Consider the following 18,084-nt stretch of genomic DNA (forward strand, 5'->3'; position numbering starts at 1 on the left):
CGATTTCTCGGCTTATGCGCCTATTACAGAGGCTTCGTCAAAAACTTTTCACGGATCGCCGAACCACTCACGCTTCTCACGAAGACTAACATGGAATTCAGGTGGGAAACGGCGCAAGTGCAAGCATTTCAAGAACTTAAACGACGCCTGCAGATGCCACCCATACTTGCGCATTTCGACGATTGCGTCGATACGGAAATACACACCGAAGCAAGCAGAGTAGGACTCGGTGCCTTCCTTGTGCAAAAGACTGACGGGCTTGAAAGGGTTATCAGTTATGCTAGCCGGTCACTATCCAAGACAGAAGCCAACTATTCCACAACAGAAAAGGAATGCCTTGCCATCATCTGGGCTACGTCAAAGTTTCGCCCCTACCTCTATGGCAGGCCCTTCAAAATTGTCACTGACCATCACGCCTTATGTTGGCTAGCTAACTTGAAGGACCCTTCAGGTCGTCTCGCACGATGGAGTCTGAGGCTTCAAGAATTCGACATTACCGTCGTGTACAAGTCAGGACGAAAACACTCTGACGCCGACTGTGTCCCGAGCGCCCGTCGACGCTGCCGCCGCAAGAGGACGACGACGACTGCTTCCTCGGAACTATAAGTGCCGACGACTTCGCCGAAAGGCAACGAGCCGATGCGGAACTGGGGTGCCTTATGGAGTACCTCGAGTGCAAGACCGCCGTTGTTCCGAAGGTATTCAAGCGAGCACTGCCGTCGTTTTTCTTACGGAACGGCGTTCTCATGAAGAAGAACTTTTCGCCACTTCGAACCGACTACTTTCTTGTCGTGCCCTCATCATTGCGACCAGAGGTCCTCCAGGCCCTACACGACGACCCGACGGCTGGGCACCTCGGTGTTTCCCGTGCGCTCGCCAGAATACAGGAAAAATACTACTGGCCACGCCTTGCTGCCGACGTCGCCCACTACGTTAAGACTTGCGAGATTGCCAGCGACGGAAGACACCGTCGGCTAGGCCCGCGGGACTTCTGCAGCCAATCGAACCGCCTGACCGGCCGTTCCAGCAAATCGGGATGGACCTACTGGGGCCGTTCCCGACGTCGACTTCCGGCAACAAGTGGATCGTCGTAGCAACTGACTACCTCACCCGCTACGCCGAGACAAAGGCCTTGCCCAAAGGCAGTGCCGCCGAGGTAGCCAAGTTCTTCGTGGAGAACATCGTCTTTCGTCATGGCGTCCCATAAGTCCTCATCACAGACAGATGTACCGCCTTAACTGCGGACCTAACTCAGGCGATCTTAAAATACAGCGAGACGAGCCACCGTCGCACCACCGCCTACCACCCGCAGACCAATGGCCTCACCCAGCGTCTAAATAAGACCATCGCCGACATGCTGGCCATGTACGTCGACGTTGAGCACAAGACGTGGGACGCCGTCCTTCCGTACGTGACCTTCGCTTACAACACGGCCGTCCAAGAAACGACGCAGATGACGCCGTACAAGTTGGTTTACGGAAGGAGCCCGGCGACGACACTCGACGCCATGCTACCGAATGTCACCGACGAAGAAAACGTCGACGCCGCCGCTTACTTACAACGTGCCGAGGAAGCTCGACAGCTCGCCCGCCTGCGCATCAAGACCCAGCAGCACACCGACAGCCGTCGCTACAATCTTCGACGACGCTTCGTGGAATACCAGCCCGGCGACCGTGTCTGGGTCTGGACGCCGATACGCCGACGTGGCCTTAGCGAAAAACTCCTTCGGCGATACATCGGACCTTACAGGGTTCTTCGACGTCTCGGCGCTCTTGACTACGAGGTCATCCCGGACGGCATTACGAACTCCCAGCGACACCGCGCACGACCTGAAGTCGTCCATGTCGTGCGCCTTAAGCCGTTTTTTGCACGTTAGCGAATATGGGGACTCTACTTTTACCTTTGGTATTGTTATTTATTTATGTATGCACTTGTTTTCTTTTTCTCGTCTTTGTTCTTTCACAAGCATCGGGATGATGCTTTTTCAGAGGGGGGCAATGCCACGCCCACTTCTTGTTTTATTTTGATGTCCTTTGGGTTTGACCAGCAAGGACGGTTATCAACGCTCGAGGCTGTCCGCGGAGCAGTGTTCGAGAAACTTCTCGATTGTAGTAGATCGTTTTGTTAAGATTTCGCGTCGCGCGCGAATGTTCCAGCTTTATCGAGAGATAACGCCGCCACCAGTGATATCGCTGGAAAGTTCGATGGCACCTGTGTAAAAGCCGACGCACGTGACCGCTTGTGAGTTGATCGACGGACGACGCCCTGTTCGCCGCTATCATTGTACAGCGTGTATTGCTGTAGTTCTAGTTCTCATTTTCCGGCCACAAGTTCGGCAAAATAAACGGTTTCATTCTGCAAACGCCGACTGCTGTCTTCGTCGACGTCACGACCACGTGACAATATTTATATTCCACTTGAATTTACTGCTATGTAATGGTGATGTTGAGAACAAATATATAATAATCTGGGCACGCCTCGAGTGTACCGTAACGATAATTCAGCTTACTGCTAAGCAAAATAGCAAAATTGAGTTGGCAATATAATAACGTAAATTATTAGGCGCCATCTTAAATAGGTTCGCAAAAGTATTCAAGAAACACTGTTATACCAAATGCTTCGTTCTTCTCATGAACGTCCCAAAGAGTCGTTTTACGCCATGTTCCATAGGCACTGAATTTAATTGTCGTAGCTATGAGGGGTTACCCGCCACGGTTGTCTAGTGGTTAGGGTGCTTGACTGCTGGCCCGAAGGTCGCGGAAGCCGGATTTCAATGAAGGGAAAATGGTAAAGGCTCGTGTGTTTATATGCAGGTTTTAGAACCCCAGGTTGTCAAAATTTCCGGAGCCCTCCATACAGCTTCTTTCATAATCATATTGCGGTTTTTCGACGTAAAACGCAACAATTATTATTAGCTCTTGGGGGTGCTTCGTGTGTCATGTTTCTGTACTTATTCGCTGTGTTTGATACTGCACCGCTTTTCTATTTTACTTAGATATATTTGTTTTCGTTGTTTAGGCTTCCCTGAACTCTTACTGTTGCTAATCACCAGGTAATCAGATCTAGCATAAGTGGCAATAGTGTGAATAGCGGTGGTGCCCTGCAGCGCTTTGCGCAACTGTACAATACGTCTCAAACGTTTCTGGGCTGCACATGTTCTTGATGACGTACACCTGTCCAGTGACCCGTTATTGCGAAAGCCGTAATATGTTTACCGGCAAGGTAGAACTCCAGAACGGTATTTGCGCCATCGCGCGGAGGCTTCTTATTGAAGTTCATATGGTTAGTTGAGAACCCGCTTACTGGTCAACAAGCAGAGCAGCGACTCCCATCAATTACAAATGCTACGAGCAAGAAGCGCTATCAGCGAAATGTATAAAGAACAGTCACGTTAAGCAGCTAACACAACGCCAATAAGTTGTTTCGGAATGAAGCAGATATACCTTGAGAAAGTACAAAACTTTTGAGATACTAACAGAGTTTCCATTCAAGTGAAATACAATTGGTCGCAGTTAATAAATTTGCAAGCGAACATTGATGCGCATAGGCGTTTAATGCTGCATGTTGTCGATATATAATAACACATTTGAGAATGTATCGAAGTATCGCAGTTGAATGTATCGCAGTTATTCATTAGAAGAGAAAATCAATTTAGTCTTAGGTGGTGACGTCAATATAAACATGCTTTCATCGTCCACGCTACAAAAAGATTTGCAATCACTCATCACAACTTATGGTTTTTCAAACATAATAGCGTCCCTAACATGCGTGACTATCGATGGCGCATCCCTATTAGAGGTATTCATCTCAAACATTAATATTGATTTATTAGAAGCCGACGTTGTGTACACTGACATTAGTGATCATCTAGGAATTATATTACTAGTAAATCGAATCCACTGTATGGCTAGTAAAACTAAAAAAACAGTTTTTATTCAGTCTATCACTTCTTCAAATCTTGACGCGTTTCGCCAAGCCATTGCCCAAGAGGCTTGGCATGGCATTTACCAAGCGGAAGATAGTGACTCTGCGTACACTGCTTTTATGAGCACTTTCAAATCTTTTTACCATCAACACTTCCCAAAGAAAAAAATGGCACGGGCATCCAAAGCACGAAAACCTTGGCTAACACCTGAACTTCTTGGCATGGTTAAACGCAAACATATGCCCTGTATGCTCAATTTTTGAAATATAGAGATCCAGCCCTATTAAGTGAATTCAAGAAATATCGAAATAGTCTAACGAATCAGCTTAGGGCTGCAAAAGATGCTTATTTTGTGGAAATGTTTAGTGACCCAGGCAACCAGAGAAGTGATGTAGTCTGGCGCAAATTGAATGCTTTGTTAAAGTCTACTTCACGTTCTGTTATTCCAGATGTTTTGAGTCATAACGGACAAAAGCTTTCCGGAAATGCTATACCGAGTGCGTTTACTGATATATTTTCACTGAATGATAATTGATGGTAGCGCAGGCCAAAGACACGGACAAAAGAAGGCGCTGTGGTGTCTCATGTGCCTTCTTTTGTCCGTGTCTTTGGCCTGCGCTACCATCAATTATCATGCAACCATACCAACAAGCCCAAATCGCCACCCTCATCGATTTTCACTGAAACCACAATTACAATGTGATGCTGGCCTTAACAGCTATGCTCAGTTCCTGCGTGTAAACGCGTTCAGTAACACTCTATTTCTTGCCCCAACTACCCCGCTAGAAGTCTTTTCATGCTTCAGCGATATTGGTAACAGCCGGGCTTTGGACGCCGATGGTATCCAGATTCGCCCCATAAAGTATGTGCTCGATATTATATGCCCTGTTCTTACCCACATTTATAATCTAATATTATCTACAGGTGTATTTCCAAATCAAATGCAGACTTCACGCGTTGTTCCAGTTTACAAGCACGGTGATAGAGGGACCATAAACAACTATCGACCCATTTCAATAATTCCAGTGTTTTCGAAAGGTATTGAAAAATTAATGCATATCAGTGTTGAATTTCCCGCGTTCAGCCTTCAAGAAGACGAAGACGAGTTTTGGGCTAGCGAGCTCGTGAGCTCGTTCTACCAGGAACGAAGAGCCATCTAGACGTTCTGGGCTCAGCGGACGCTAATAAACGTCTGTTTGAGCTTGTAAGTCCGCGTCGGCTGGTTTTTGTGCCACTTATTTTACATTTGGTGCCGTTAAACCCGGGAGGCGACAGCCGGGAGCTACCGTCAAGGGACATCGCTGGTGGCTACCGACTGGAACAACAGCCGCGAACTACGGAGGCCAACAGATCAGCTGATCGCTATGGACAGGCTCAAGACGAAGAGGACTACGCGAAGGGCCCAGAACACCAAGCTCATTCAAGAGGCAAGTGCCTTACTTGAGCGTGATGACGCGACATTACAACAAATCGACTCGATTTATGAGAGGCTGACGAGCAATAACGAGGAGCTGAAGAAGATCATTGATGAGATGGAGAGCCACATAAGTGACGAGGCATTCGAGGCGGAGTACGCTACTGTAATTGAATATGAGGACAACGCGACCCGCATCTTAGCCGAGCTCCAGAGCAAACGCCGCCAGCATAGCGAGACATCTGCAGTGTCAGCGCCCATCGAAGTTCGCGACGTGCCGGCGGCTATTGGACCTGCTGATAGGCCAGGAGCCAAGTTACCGAAGCTGACAATTAATCCGTTCGCTGGTGACTTGTGCAAGTGGAACGAGTTCTGGGAGCAATTCGATCAGGTCATCAACCAGAGCGGCAATCTTTCAACTAGCGACAAATTTAACTACCTGAGGCTGTTCGTGAAAGGAGACGCAGCGGCAGCTATAGCGGGGCTTCCTACCACCGAAGCATGCTACGAAGACGCGTTATACATCATGAAAAGACGTTTCGGCGACAAAAAGCGCTTGGAGCAGGAGTATTTCTCAAGACTTCGAAGGCTCACTCCTGTGCGTTCTTCTAACGAAGTGGCCAAACTCCGCAAGTTATATGACCATGTGCTGATTAACACGCGGGGACTGGAGGCGCTTGGCATCAGCAAGTCGTCCTTTTCATCGATGCTGTGCGACATTCTGCTGAGGGCATTGCCACGTGACATCGTCGTGGCATATCATCGATCCTGCGCGACACAACCTGAAAGCTCGAACAACGTTCAGCATGACACGGAACTAGAGCGTCTTCTTCACTTTGTCTCTATTGAAGTGGAGAGCCTCGAAAGGAGTGACTTTGCCGAAGAGAAAGGATGCGATGAGGTGGCCTATCCTAGAGACAAGAGCCGTCGCTTTCACAGCGCGACCCCAACGTCATCGATGCTTCACAACCAAGCTTCAAAACCATCTTCGGATACGGGCTGCACCTTTTGCAAATCTACGCAGCATTTGACGGAGTCCTGCCGTATCGCTGCCAGAGAAGAAGAAACATCTTTCTGCCGATATGCTGTGCTTTCGATGCACATGTAAAGGTCACCGAGCAAGAGATTGCAGGCGTAGAGTCACATGCTCGAGCTGCAAAGGTCGTCATGCAACCACTATGTGTGACCCAGATAAGCTAAGGCGAATGCAGCGGGAAGACGTCAAAATGACCGGAGAAGTTTCCAGACCAGGAAACGAAAAAACGCTGACTACCGTGAAAAAGCGTGGGTGGTCCTCACAAGGCAGCACGGATCCCAAATCATCAAAGACTTTTCACTCCCGACTAACGGACATGACCACCCAACTCGAAACTGCAGAAGAATTCCGTGGAATCATCGGCAAGGAAAAAGGAAGGCACCAGCGATATGAGAGCCGAATCGAAGAGCGTGTTCGAGCACGCAAAAGTCAGAGGCTGGAGCCTGCATTCTATGCTATCCACAAGCGAAGCATCCAGGAGAACAATGATGCACAAGTTCAAGTTCAGAGACGCTTGTTCGAGGAGACCACTTCGATGGATACCAATATGGCCAAGCGGCGATTGAAGTTGCGCAAGGAACAGACTGCTCGTGAACGGGAGCACACGGACCACGCAAACGAGCTGAAGGAGCTTCAACGCTTGCTTTCTGAGAAGCAAACTTTTCGTGAGAACATTGAAGATAATCTGGAGAAAGTCGTGAGGAACAACGCCATGCTGAATTGGAGACAGAAAAGAAGCAGCCAGGACATCGTGTGACGTGTCTGCATCAGCAGACTGTTGGAAGTCGGACACAACTGGGTAGCCTGAAGAATCGCCCGAAGGATGATTGGTTGTGCATGCAAGACTGTGCTGCCATCCAGCAAATTCAAGAGCGTCCCTCACTGCTCACACGAGAAGACGCAACCTCATCAAGTGCTGCAAGAATCGGACCCAAGAATACAGAACTGCCTTCCCAGCAAATAAAACCTGAACGTGAGGACGTCGCTGGACCGTTTTGGCAACAGGCGCCTGTTGCTGAAACCGTCGAAGCAGCATGTGGTGAGAGCCCTATGGACCTGCTCGCCTACATCCGCGAGCTGGCAGGAGAGGACGTCCTCAGTCTCCACGCCAAATGGCGAGAGAAGCTTCGGCATGTGAAGGATTAGCTCGAAAGGTAGAAGGCTGACGAATACACCTCAAGGCCATATCGAAGAAGCGGAAGCATGAACGTGTACAGAGGACTTTTGGAGAATACAACACCGAAAGCGCCTGACCAAAAACACGCGACACCATTGCGCGGCCGGGAATGTGTTGAATTTCCCGCGTTCAGCCTTCAAGAAGACGAAGACGAGTTTTGGGCTAGCGAGCTCGTGAGCTCGTTCTACCAGGAACGAAGGAGCCATCTTGACGTTCTGGGCTCATGCGGACGCTAATAAACGTCTGTTTGAGCTTGTAAGTCCGCGTCGGCTGGTTTTTGTGCCACTTATTTTACATCAGATTACTATCATTTTTTAATCACCGCAACTTGTTTCAAGATTTTCAACATGGGTTCAGGAAGCATCGCTCTACCGAAACAGCCCTATTGACTCAAAAAGAAATAATTATAGACGCACTTAGTCGTAAACAAATGGCATTAGGCATATACGTCGATTGTTCCAAGGCATTTGACTTAATTGACCATTCCATCCTACTCAGCAAACTAGAAAACTATGGTGTGCGTGGAACAGCGCATGCGCCTCTAAAATCTTATCTTTCAAACAGGACTCAATTCGTAGATGCCAACAATGAAATAACTCCAAGGAAGCCGGTCGTTGTTGGTTTTCCACAAGGAAGTATTTTAGGGCACTTTTATTTTTGATTTACATAAATGACATTGTACACTGCACAGACAACGCAACATTTGTATCGTACGCCGATGATACGACAGTTTTTATTACAGGGAGCTTGGAAACAGAGATATAGGTAATGGCTAATAAAACGCTGTCTGACATAGATTCCTGGTTCCTCGGCGAATTTATTAAAAATAAACCCTTCAAAAACGCAAGTAAATTTATATATGCCTAAAGGAAAAACCTCGGCAAATAAGATGAATTTATTTCTGGGCTCTCAGCAGTTAGATATGGTAGATTCCGTTAGTACCCTTGGAGTATATTTTTCAAAGAACTTAACATGGAATGTACATATTGATAGCCTGCACTCAAAGATGTCATCTGCCATTGGTGTCCTTGCACGTATGCGATGTGTTCTTCCTACTAAGGTGAAAGTTATGATATACAATGCGCGGGTATCATCTTTCTTACAGTATTGTAGCATAGTGTGGTGTATTACCGAAGTGACAAATTTGCGGAAGTTGTATTTACTACAGAAAAGAGCCATACGACATATTGCTGCTGTACACTATCTGTCATCTACAAAACTTCTTTTTACAAAATATGAAATTCTTCCAGTGTTCTCTTTGTATAATTACAGGCTGATGTGCTATAAGGAGTTTATTAAGCATGGTACCAATACCATAATTAATATTGCTAAGCTAAACGTAAACCCGAGTGTTCGACTGACCAGGCACGAAGAAATGTGGACTGTACCCACCCCTAGAACTGTTTATGATGAACAATCATTGTCCTACAGGCTGCCTTCCCTACTAAACTTCTTAAAGCACGAAGATTTTGATCCTTCGTCTAATCAAAACTGTCACATCAAACGCTTCGCCCATCGTATTCATTTTTCGGAATAATATATATCTCGGAATTTTGGCCATTCTTATTATTGTTGCTTTTCATGTTCATGCCACTTCATGACTATACATATTGATACCAGACAGCGTGGCTGTGTGAAAGAGGAAGACGACGTCGCTTGCTGGTTGTTGCTGGACTGTCGCCATCTTGTCCACCCTGCGCTGTGCATTGTGAATAGTTATTAAACGAGCTACCTGTAACATTATTGGTGGAGGTGGACGATTCCCGTACCTCCATGGAAACGCGCAGCGGTCGCAACACCGGCGACCCCTCACCGCCTTCGCCTCCCGGAGCTTCATCACCGCCGACCCCTTCAGCCCCAGCCACAACCTACGTCACATGCTCGCCTCCCCGGGATCCAGGCACTTTCTCCGGAGATGGTACTACCGACGTTGACGCCTGGCTGAACCGGTACGAGCGCGTCAGTGCTACGCACCGCTGGGATCGCACACTCATGCTGGCTAACGTTCTTTTCTACCTCGACGGCACTCCGCGGACATGGTTTGAAACCCACGAAGAAGAAATAACGAGCTGGGATCTCTTCAAAGAGAAGATCCGCGATCTTTTCGGCGATTCATCTGGCCGTCAGCTCGATGCAAAGAAGGCTCTCGCCACGCGTGCCCAGACTTCGACTGAGTCCTACGTTTCCTACATTCTTGACGTCCTCGCTCTTTGTAGCAAGGCCGACCAGCGCATGTCGGAAGACGAGAAAGTTAATCACGTCCTGAAAGGTATTGCCGACGACGCCTTCCATCTGCTGGTTTTTAACAACATCGCGAGCATCGACACGATCCTTAAAGAATGCCGCCGTCTAGAACAGGCTAAAGCCCGCCGCGTACCTCAAAGCATCACGCGCCTTCCGAACACAGCGCCTACTTCCTCTTGTGATGACGTCTTCCACCAGGCCCCTCGATATGACAACCTCACCCGCATCATTCGTCGAGAAGTTGAGGCAGCGCAACCGGTGGTCACTCCATTCTCAACGCCTGACCCTTCCCCGACAACGGTTTCCTTGATCCAAGCCGTCGTCCGTCAAGAATTATCGAACTTCGGCCTAAATCCTGCCCACCTGTGTACTCTGCTGAGCCTTTTTATCGTCGGCCGTCCGCTCCTCGACTTGCTTCCACCTATTCTCGACAACGCAACCCGTCCGAATGGCGTACCTTTGACGACAAGCCCATCTGTTTTAACTGCCGACGCGTTGGTCATATCGCTCGCTATTGCCGCAACCACTGGGCTCCACCGGCACACCATGGGTCTCCAAACCAGGCCAGTTCTGTCAACCAGTCGTCCTCAGCGCTTGCTTCTTCTATGCCGACCACATTCTCTGCTCCTGCCGCACCTCTGACCAGACCTCGCTACGACCGCTCACCATCCCCTGCTCGCCGTCAATCTCGCTCGCCCCCACAATCTCGCCGTGCTGCCTCTCCGACCTATTCGCAGCGCCTCCGACCGGAAAACTAGGCAGTGCAGCTTCTGGAGGTGGAGCTGCATTGACGACCTCCGCAAGAAATCCTCGTTTAACGTTATCAACAAACCGGAATCTTTTGGACGTTACTGTGGACAATGTTCCTGTGAGCGCGTTAATAGATACTGGGGCGCATGTGTCCATTATGAGTGCTGCTCTTCGCCGCCGACTTAAGAAAGTTGTCATGCCCGCCCTAAACCGAGCCGTACGAGTCGCCGACGGGGGAACTGCCGCTATTATTGGCATGTGCTCTGCCCGGGTCACTATTGAAGATAGAAGCACTGTCGTTCTCTTTGCCGTTATCGAACATTGCCCTCATGAACTCATTCTCGGTATGGATTTTCTAGCCACTCACTCTGCCCTCATAGACTGTTCAGCCGGCTCTCTTCACCTTGATTTGCCTCTCCTTTCCGATCCGACCGACCCACCTCAAAGTCGTCTCAGCTGCACCGATTTCATACGCCTCCCGCCGAACTCCGTTACACACGTCGACTTATCCTCCACCCCACCTGTGCCTGACGGCGATTACATGGTTGCACCGATTCCTGCCGTGATGCTTACGCGTGGTGTCGCTGTTCCGCACACGATTCTCACAATTACGGGAAACCGCACTTGCCTTCCCCTTGTCAATTTCGCACTGACGGCACAGGTTCTCCCACTGGGTATCTCTCTGGCCCAAATTACCGCTCTTCAGGACCACCATGTCGAGCCCTTCAGAGTGGATGATTGCTGCAGCTCAGCCCGTGGTTCAACTTCATCACCTTCCTCGGGCGTCGACATTAAACGGATGGTTTCATCGGACCTCACGTCCGATCAAGCTGAAGCTCTCTACCACGTTCTGGAGCGCTATCGCGACATTTTTGATTTTGCCAGTACATCCTTAAGCCAAACAACCATCGTTACGCATCGCATCAATACTGGCGATGCCAATCCAATTCACAGGCGTCCCTATCGTGTTTCCGCGTCGGAGCGTACAGTAATACAGCAGGAAGTCCAGAAGATGCTCACGAAAGACATTATCGAGCCCTCGTGCAGCCCCTGGGCTTCTCCCGTCGTCCTTGTCAAAAAGAAGGATGGCACATGGCGCTTTTGTGTAGATTATCGGCACCTCAACAAGATTACAAAAAAGGATGTTTATCCTTTGCCCCGCATTGACGACGCCCTAGACTGCCTATATGGTGCTACTTATTTTTCAACTATCGACCTTCGGTCTGGCTACTGGCAGATAGCCGTCGATGAGATGGACCGCGAGAAGACCGCATTCGTCACTTCTGATGGTCTTTATCAGTTCAAGGTGATGCCCTTCGGTCTCTGTAATGCGCCGGCCACCTTCGAAAGAATGATGGACTCATTGCTCCAAGGGTTCAAATGGTCCACCTGCTTGTGTTATCTCGACGACGTTATTGTTTTTTCACCCACATTCGACTCGCATCTCGATCGTTTAGAGGCGATTCTTGACGTTTTCCGTAGAGCCCGACTTCAATTGAACTCCTCCAAATGCCACTTTGCTCGTCGTCAAATCACCGTGCTTGGCCACCTCGTCGATGCCACAGGCGTGCGCCCAGATCCTGAGAAAATTCGCGCCGTTACCAACTTTCCTGTTCCGAGGTCCCCAAAGGATGTTCGAAGTTTTGTGGGGCTGTGCTCCTATTTCCGACGCTTTGTTAAGGACTTTGCGACCATTGCACGCCCCCTCACCGACCTCTTGAAGGAAGACGCCCCTTTTTACTGGGGCCCTGATCAAGCCTCTTCCTTTTCTCAACTTACGACCCTGCTTACCACTCCACCAGTCTTGGCCCACTTTGATCCATCAGCTTCAACCGAGGTCCGCACTGACGCCAGTGGGCACGGCATAGGAGCAATGTTACTGCAACACCAACGTGGATACGACCGTGTTATAGCCTATGCAAGCCGGCTGCTATCTTCCGCAGAGCGCAACTATTCAATCACAGAGCGCGAGTGCCTCGCTCTTGTGTGGGCAGTCGCAAAGTTTCGTCCATACTTATACGGGCGCCCATTCCGTGTCGTCACCGATCATCACGCGCTCTGCTGGCTAGCCTCACTCAAGGATCCCACAGGACGACTTGCTCGCTGGGCGCTACGCCTGCAAGAATACACGTTCTCTGTAACGTATAAAACAGGGCGATTGCATCAGGATGCGGATTGTTTATCCCGCTACCCTGTGGAGGAAGCAGCCGATACTGACACCATCGCAGACGTTTTTTCTGTGTCGCAGCTGCTCAAAATTGGCGAAGAGCAACGCCGGGATGCATCTTTACGAGCCATCATTGACCAAATTGAGTCAGCACCTCGTGACGTGCTTCTACGAATGTATCTCGTCAAAGACGGGATCCTATACCGCCGCAACCTCGATCCACTCGGCTCCGACTTACTTCCCGTCATACCGGCACATCTGCGTTCGACTGTCCTTCACCAACTTCATGACGCTCCCTTGGCGGGCCACTTGGGCGTTTCCCGCACATACGACCGTGTACGTCGTCGGTTTTTTTGGCCTGGACTTGCCCGTTCTGTTCGACGCTATGTCGCCGCTTGTGAGCCCTGCCAGCGCCGCAAGAAGCCGTCTGCCCTTCCAGCTGGCTGCCTTCAGCCGATCGAGGTTCCCGCTGAACCTTTTTTTCGAGTCGGTCTCGACCTGCTTGGCCCTTTCCCACTCTCCAGCTCCGGAAATAAATGGATTGCTGTCGCCACAGACTACGCGACGCGGTACGCTATCGCACGAGCACTTCCGACGAGTTGCGCTACCGACGTTGCGGACTTTCTGTTGTACGACATAATTTTAGTGCACGGAGCCCCACGTCAACTCCTCACTGACCGTGGCCGCACCTTCCTCTCAGCTGTCGTTGAAGAAATCCTACGGTCTTGCAATACCAAGCACAAGTTTACAACTTCGTACCATCCACAGACGAACGGTCTTACAGAGCGCCTCAACAGGACCATAACCGACATGCTCGCGAAATACGTCGTGGCTGATCACCAGGACTGGGACATTCATTTGCCATATGTGACGTTCGCCTATAATTCTTCGCGTCACGACACTGCCGGCTACTCGCCATTCTATCTCCTATACGGACGAGAACCCGCGCTACCCTTGGACACTTTGCTGCCCTCCGCCACCGAATATGCCGCCGAAGCCATCGCCCGCGCCGACCACGCGCGCCAACTCGCCCGTAACCGCCTAGAAGCTTCGCAGGAGCACCAAAGACAGCTCTATGATTGTCGTCATAGAGACGTGCACTTTTCCCCGGGTCCTCTTGTGCTTCTCTGGTCACCCACTCGGCGTGTGGGGCTTTCTGAGAAACTGCTGTCACGGTACACTGGACCATACCGTGTCGTTCGCCAGGTGACTGACGTCACGTATGAGATCATCCCAGCCGATCCAACGCCGTCATCGTCAGCTACGAGCGACATCGTTCACGTGTCTCGGCTCAGGCCTTATTACCCTCCTTCGACCACATCTGTGTAGATTAAGCACCGAGACGGTGCTTCTACCGCCGGGGGGTTATGATACCAGACAGCGTGGCTGTGTGAAAGAGGAAGACGACGTCGCTTGCTGGTTGTTGCTGGACTGTCGCCATCTTGTCCACCCTGCGCTGTGCATTGTGAATAGTTATTAAACGAGCTACCTGTAACAATATGAACTATTCTCTCTATTTTCAGTGATTTGTATAATAATTTTTGTATTACTTGACGCCATGTTAAACTTGTAAAGTGTATTCTGTATTTTGCATTCATGATTGTCCGCCATCCTGCTGCATTGCCAACTTGTAACGGGGTCGGGACCTCGTCAAGCTCTCGAGCTTTTAGTCCTGTACTCCTCCTATTGAAAGGAAATAAATTGATTGATTGATCGATTGACCTTAAGATACAATTGGAATGTATCGTATCGGATACAATCATTGTTGCAGTATCTTGTATCTGTATCTCAAATACTTCTTGCCTCAGTATCTTGTATCGTATCGCGATACAATTTCAAAGTATCTTTGCCCAGCCCTGCCCTCGTAGAATCGATATACATAAATAAGTAATTATTTAAACAGTTACATCACTTCATTAGCTTGCTGGAAATACCATTTTTTCGAGTGCATCCCATAAACATCCTTTGAAAAAATTGTTGTTTGATGCCCTTTAGCTCAGTCGGCGCAAAACTACATACTCTCACAAATAGGCGGTAGAATTTTTGTCAACAGAAATAAACGAGCAGAACGAGTTTCGAACTTCAAGAAAAACGTGAAAACGTTTTCAGCCATATTTGTGATGGTCGGAAAAACGCTGGATGATTTGGCATAGAATGACCCTATAGCTTGTGGCTGACTTAATTAACCATGAAAACCGATTCTCTTTTGAGCATACACGTTGAAAAATGACGCTGGAATGCTGGCTATATGTCTTTTTCTGAGGCCACTTTTTATGCTAAATTCAATGTAATTTTTGATGTAATTTACAATGGAATATGCAGACATTTTAATGGGTGTCATATTCTCTAAATTGAAATGAAAGTGTATAATTAGTTTGGAAACGTGCTGCTATCCTGAGAAGAAGCTCCTGACTTTAACGACGTACAAAAATAAGATGCTAGGATAAAAACAGGTAGGCTACCGAAAAGAAGAAATCTGCTTTGCTACCACACTTCTTTAAAAAATGGACTCCTGATAATAGCTTTCCCTAAGTAGAAAAACCACGTATGACTACCTGCTGTTACTGGCACCTAATGTGTTTTCGTTACAACATGGCTTGGCATTATTCCATTGTCTCGCTCCAAAACTAGAGTAGACGAAAACATAATGCTTCTCTACAAGGTGTTTGCTACCCGGACATATGTGGGAATCATATTTAAAGAAAGCAGTAGTCAATGTGGGTAAATTAATTATTTAAGTTCTGGAATCGAGGACCTACTCTAATTTCTAAGCGACCTAACTATTATGCAATAACTGAATGTTCAATAGCTCTCTTCCACGCGAACTTGGTCAACTCTCCGAATCTCCTTCGAATGCATCGTAAAAAGATCTTATAATGCCTCATGCTGTGTCTATGGTTCTCCTGTGAATGAAAAAAAAAGCAACGAAGTGCCCCTAAATAAGACATAAACCTAGCAACCTAACTGCTTTAAAAATATATTCTTTGTATGCTTGTGCAGGAAGTGGTTGCACATATACACGATGCACTGCAAAAGCGGGTGTTTCCGAGTAGTTGCATGCTGAGCTTGTCGATGAGTCATTCTCACTGCACTGAAGTCGTGCAGCGAACACTGGGCAAAGAGAGAGCCAGAGATGCGTACGCACGCACGCACGCACGCACGCACGCACGCACGCACGCACACACACACACACACACACACACACACACACACACACACACACAACGCTGTTTAAACACTTATTTTCGCGGTATACAGTTTATGTGTGTTACTGGTCTGTGTGTGCGCGTGTGTCCGTGAGTGTGTCAGTCCTTGTCAAAACGTGCGTTTTAGTAAACTTTATTGTGACAAACAACACCGCACGAGCGGCCGCTATGCGCACTAAAGGCTATAAAGGCGACATTATCAACGTTTGAGCTTTGCGTGCAGTTAAAATACAGAGGAGACAAGAAATATAGTTACCCAAGAATGCGCCAAAAGCGAAACTTGAGACTTCATCAATCGGTGCGAATATGACGAGCATGAGAAGAAGTGCAGCATTCCTCATGATTCCTTGTTTTTCTCCAAATGTTATGGAGGAGTGCGCCCCTGTCTTGTGTAGATGCACACTCCAAGAAGCACTGACACAAGCTGTGCAGCTGTTTAGAACACGATGCACCTGTTATTGGTTCGCACTGAGTAGGACATCTTTTTATTTACGTCATGCTTTCGTGAGGTTAGTGTAAAATTGCTGCTTATTTGAAGTCCGACAAAGACAAGATGTAGAACAATGGTGTGGCTTCTACAAAAAAAAACTTGCCGCACAAGGCACAATATTCCAAATACAATGAACAGATGCATTTCGTTAATGATGACGTCACCATCGTCTAAAAATGATAGTGTTGCCTGCAAGGGAGTTTCATTCGCTTTCGCGTTTCTTTCGCAGTCGAACACAGATTAGATTTGGGCACCTGTGAGTATACTGCATGAAGTCAGTTCATTACCTTGGCTGTGGACAAGCCAGGCAATGAGTGAGAACAATTAACAACACCATGCCAGAAATTATTAAACAGGAATATCCATTTAAGGCTCCAATAAATATAACTTAGGAGGTGATGACAATACTTTTGAGCGTTTGTGTCGAAAAGCAAATAATGTGTGCGTTATTAGTCTCCAGCGTATTGCCTTTCTCTAAATATTTGTACGGTAACAAAATATATGTACAGGTCGGTCCACTGTTAAAGGGAACACTCGAATGAGCCCCCTTCATTTTGCTGGCCCCCTCATTCCAAGTGGATGTGGAAACGTTGTTCGTTCAAGGTACTGGTCTGTCAAAGGGAGTCGGAACTGTCAACCACCAGTAGTCTTATGTAAATCTAAGCCACTGTACTGTTGCAAGAGAGCGATATCCTGACATGCCCTGAACGCAATTGTTCCCTTTAACAGTGGACCGACCTGTACATGGCTCAGAGAGAAGCGTGGTAATTTTTTATTATAATCATTGCTATGAGCAACTGCTCGTGAAAAACAAAATTTGCAGAGTTACTTATCCGCAAATTTTAGTCTCACTCCGTGAGTGATGTGCCGCTTTGACAATCAATATACTTGCCTATCTTTACTGCTATTACTCTACACCTTTCTCATTTAACTCAGCAGTTGTGTCCACATTGAACGCAGACAGCCTGGGATGGGTGAAGAACAGAGAATTTCAAGAGTATTGGGCCTAAAGACAAAAAAATTCGGACTTTCCATTAGGCAGTATTATAATTGTAACATATTTTCTTTTCTCCCGAACGTAAAATTGTAATCACATGTTTGATCTTCGGTGATTTTGATAGACGGTGCGACGCAAGCTCAAGTTCTCAAAAGGCGACTCTTATTGCCGCGTCAATCGCTTGGACCTTTGAAGCCCAATACATTTATTTATTTAAGTTTCTTTAAATAAAGAGATAATACCTGGATGTAATAGGCAATCAGCAGATTCCCGTTGATCAGAAAAATATCTATTGCTTCTAATCCATGCGTTCTGTTCCTAATCTTTTTCAGGGATATGCTGAAGATTGTATATCGTAACGAGGAAAAACCACTGGCTTGCAGAGCGCATTCATAACTTGACAAAAACTGCAGCCATTATTCCAACTCGCTCCTCCTCTTTCTCATCTACGTCCCCCTTGACAAACAAGAAATGATGGTAACTGCTCTTTCTGGGACTCTCACTATTACACGTAATATCCTTCCTCCCTCCTTCCTTCCATTGGAGACATACCGTGCCGGTAACCTTAAATTGAAGGAAGCATTGGCATGGATGAGCGATTTAAGGGGGTAGAATGACGGGTTTGGGGAATACGCAGCGGTCGTTGTTTTCGATGTTGAGTTGGCTCTCGGCATATAA

General features: G+C 47.9%; 1 protein-coding gene across 2 annotated transcripts in view; it reads right to left on the bottom strand.

The window, feature by feature from the left end:
* The window catches only part of LOC119383680 (uncharacterized), a 73,761-nt gene extending 57,355 nt beyond the window's left edge, over positions 1-16,406 (bottom strand). For both annotated transcript variants that reach the window (XM_037651957.2, XM_037651956.2), the window contains exon 1: positions 16,176-16,406. In XM_037651957.2, the coding sequence (XP_037507885.1) occupies positions 16,176-16,260 (85 nt within the window). In that variant the 5' untranslated portion in view covers positions 16,261-16,406. The remainder of the gene's footprint in view (positions 1-16,175) is intronic.
* Positions 16,407-18,084: the final 1,678 nt, after the last annotated feature.

Source organism: Rhipicephalus sanguineus, chromosome 2 (genome assembly GCF_013339695.2).
Source record: "Rhipicephalus sanguineus isolate Rsan-2018 chromosome 2, BIME_Rsan_1.4, whole genome shotgun sequence".
In the NCBI taxonomy this organism is placed as follows: Eukaryota; Metazoa; Arthropoda; class Arachnida; order Ixodida; family Ixodidae; genus Rhipicephalus; species Rhipicephalus sanguineus.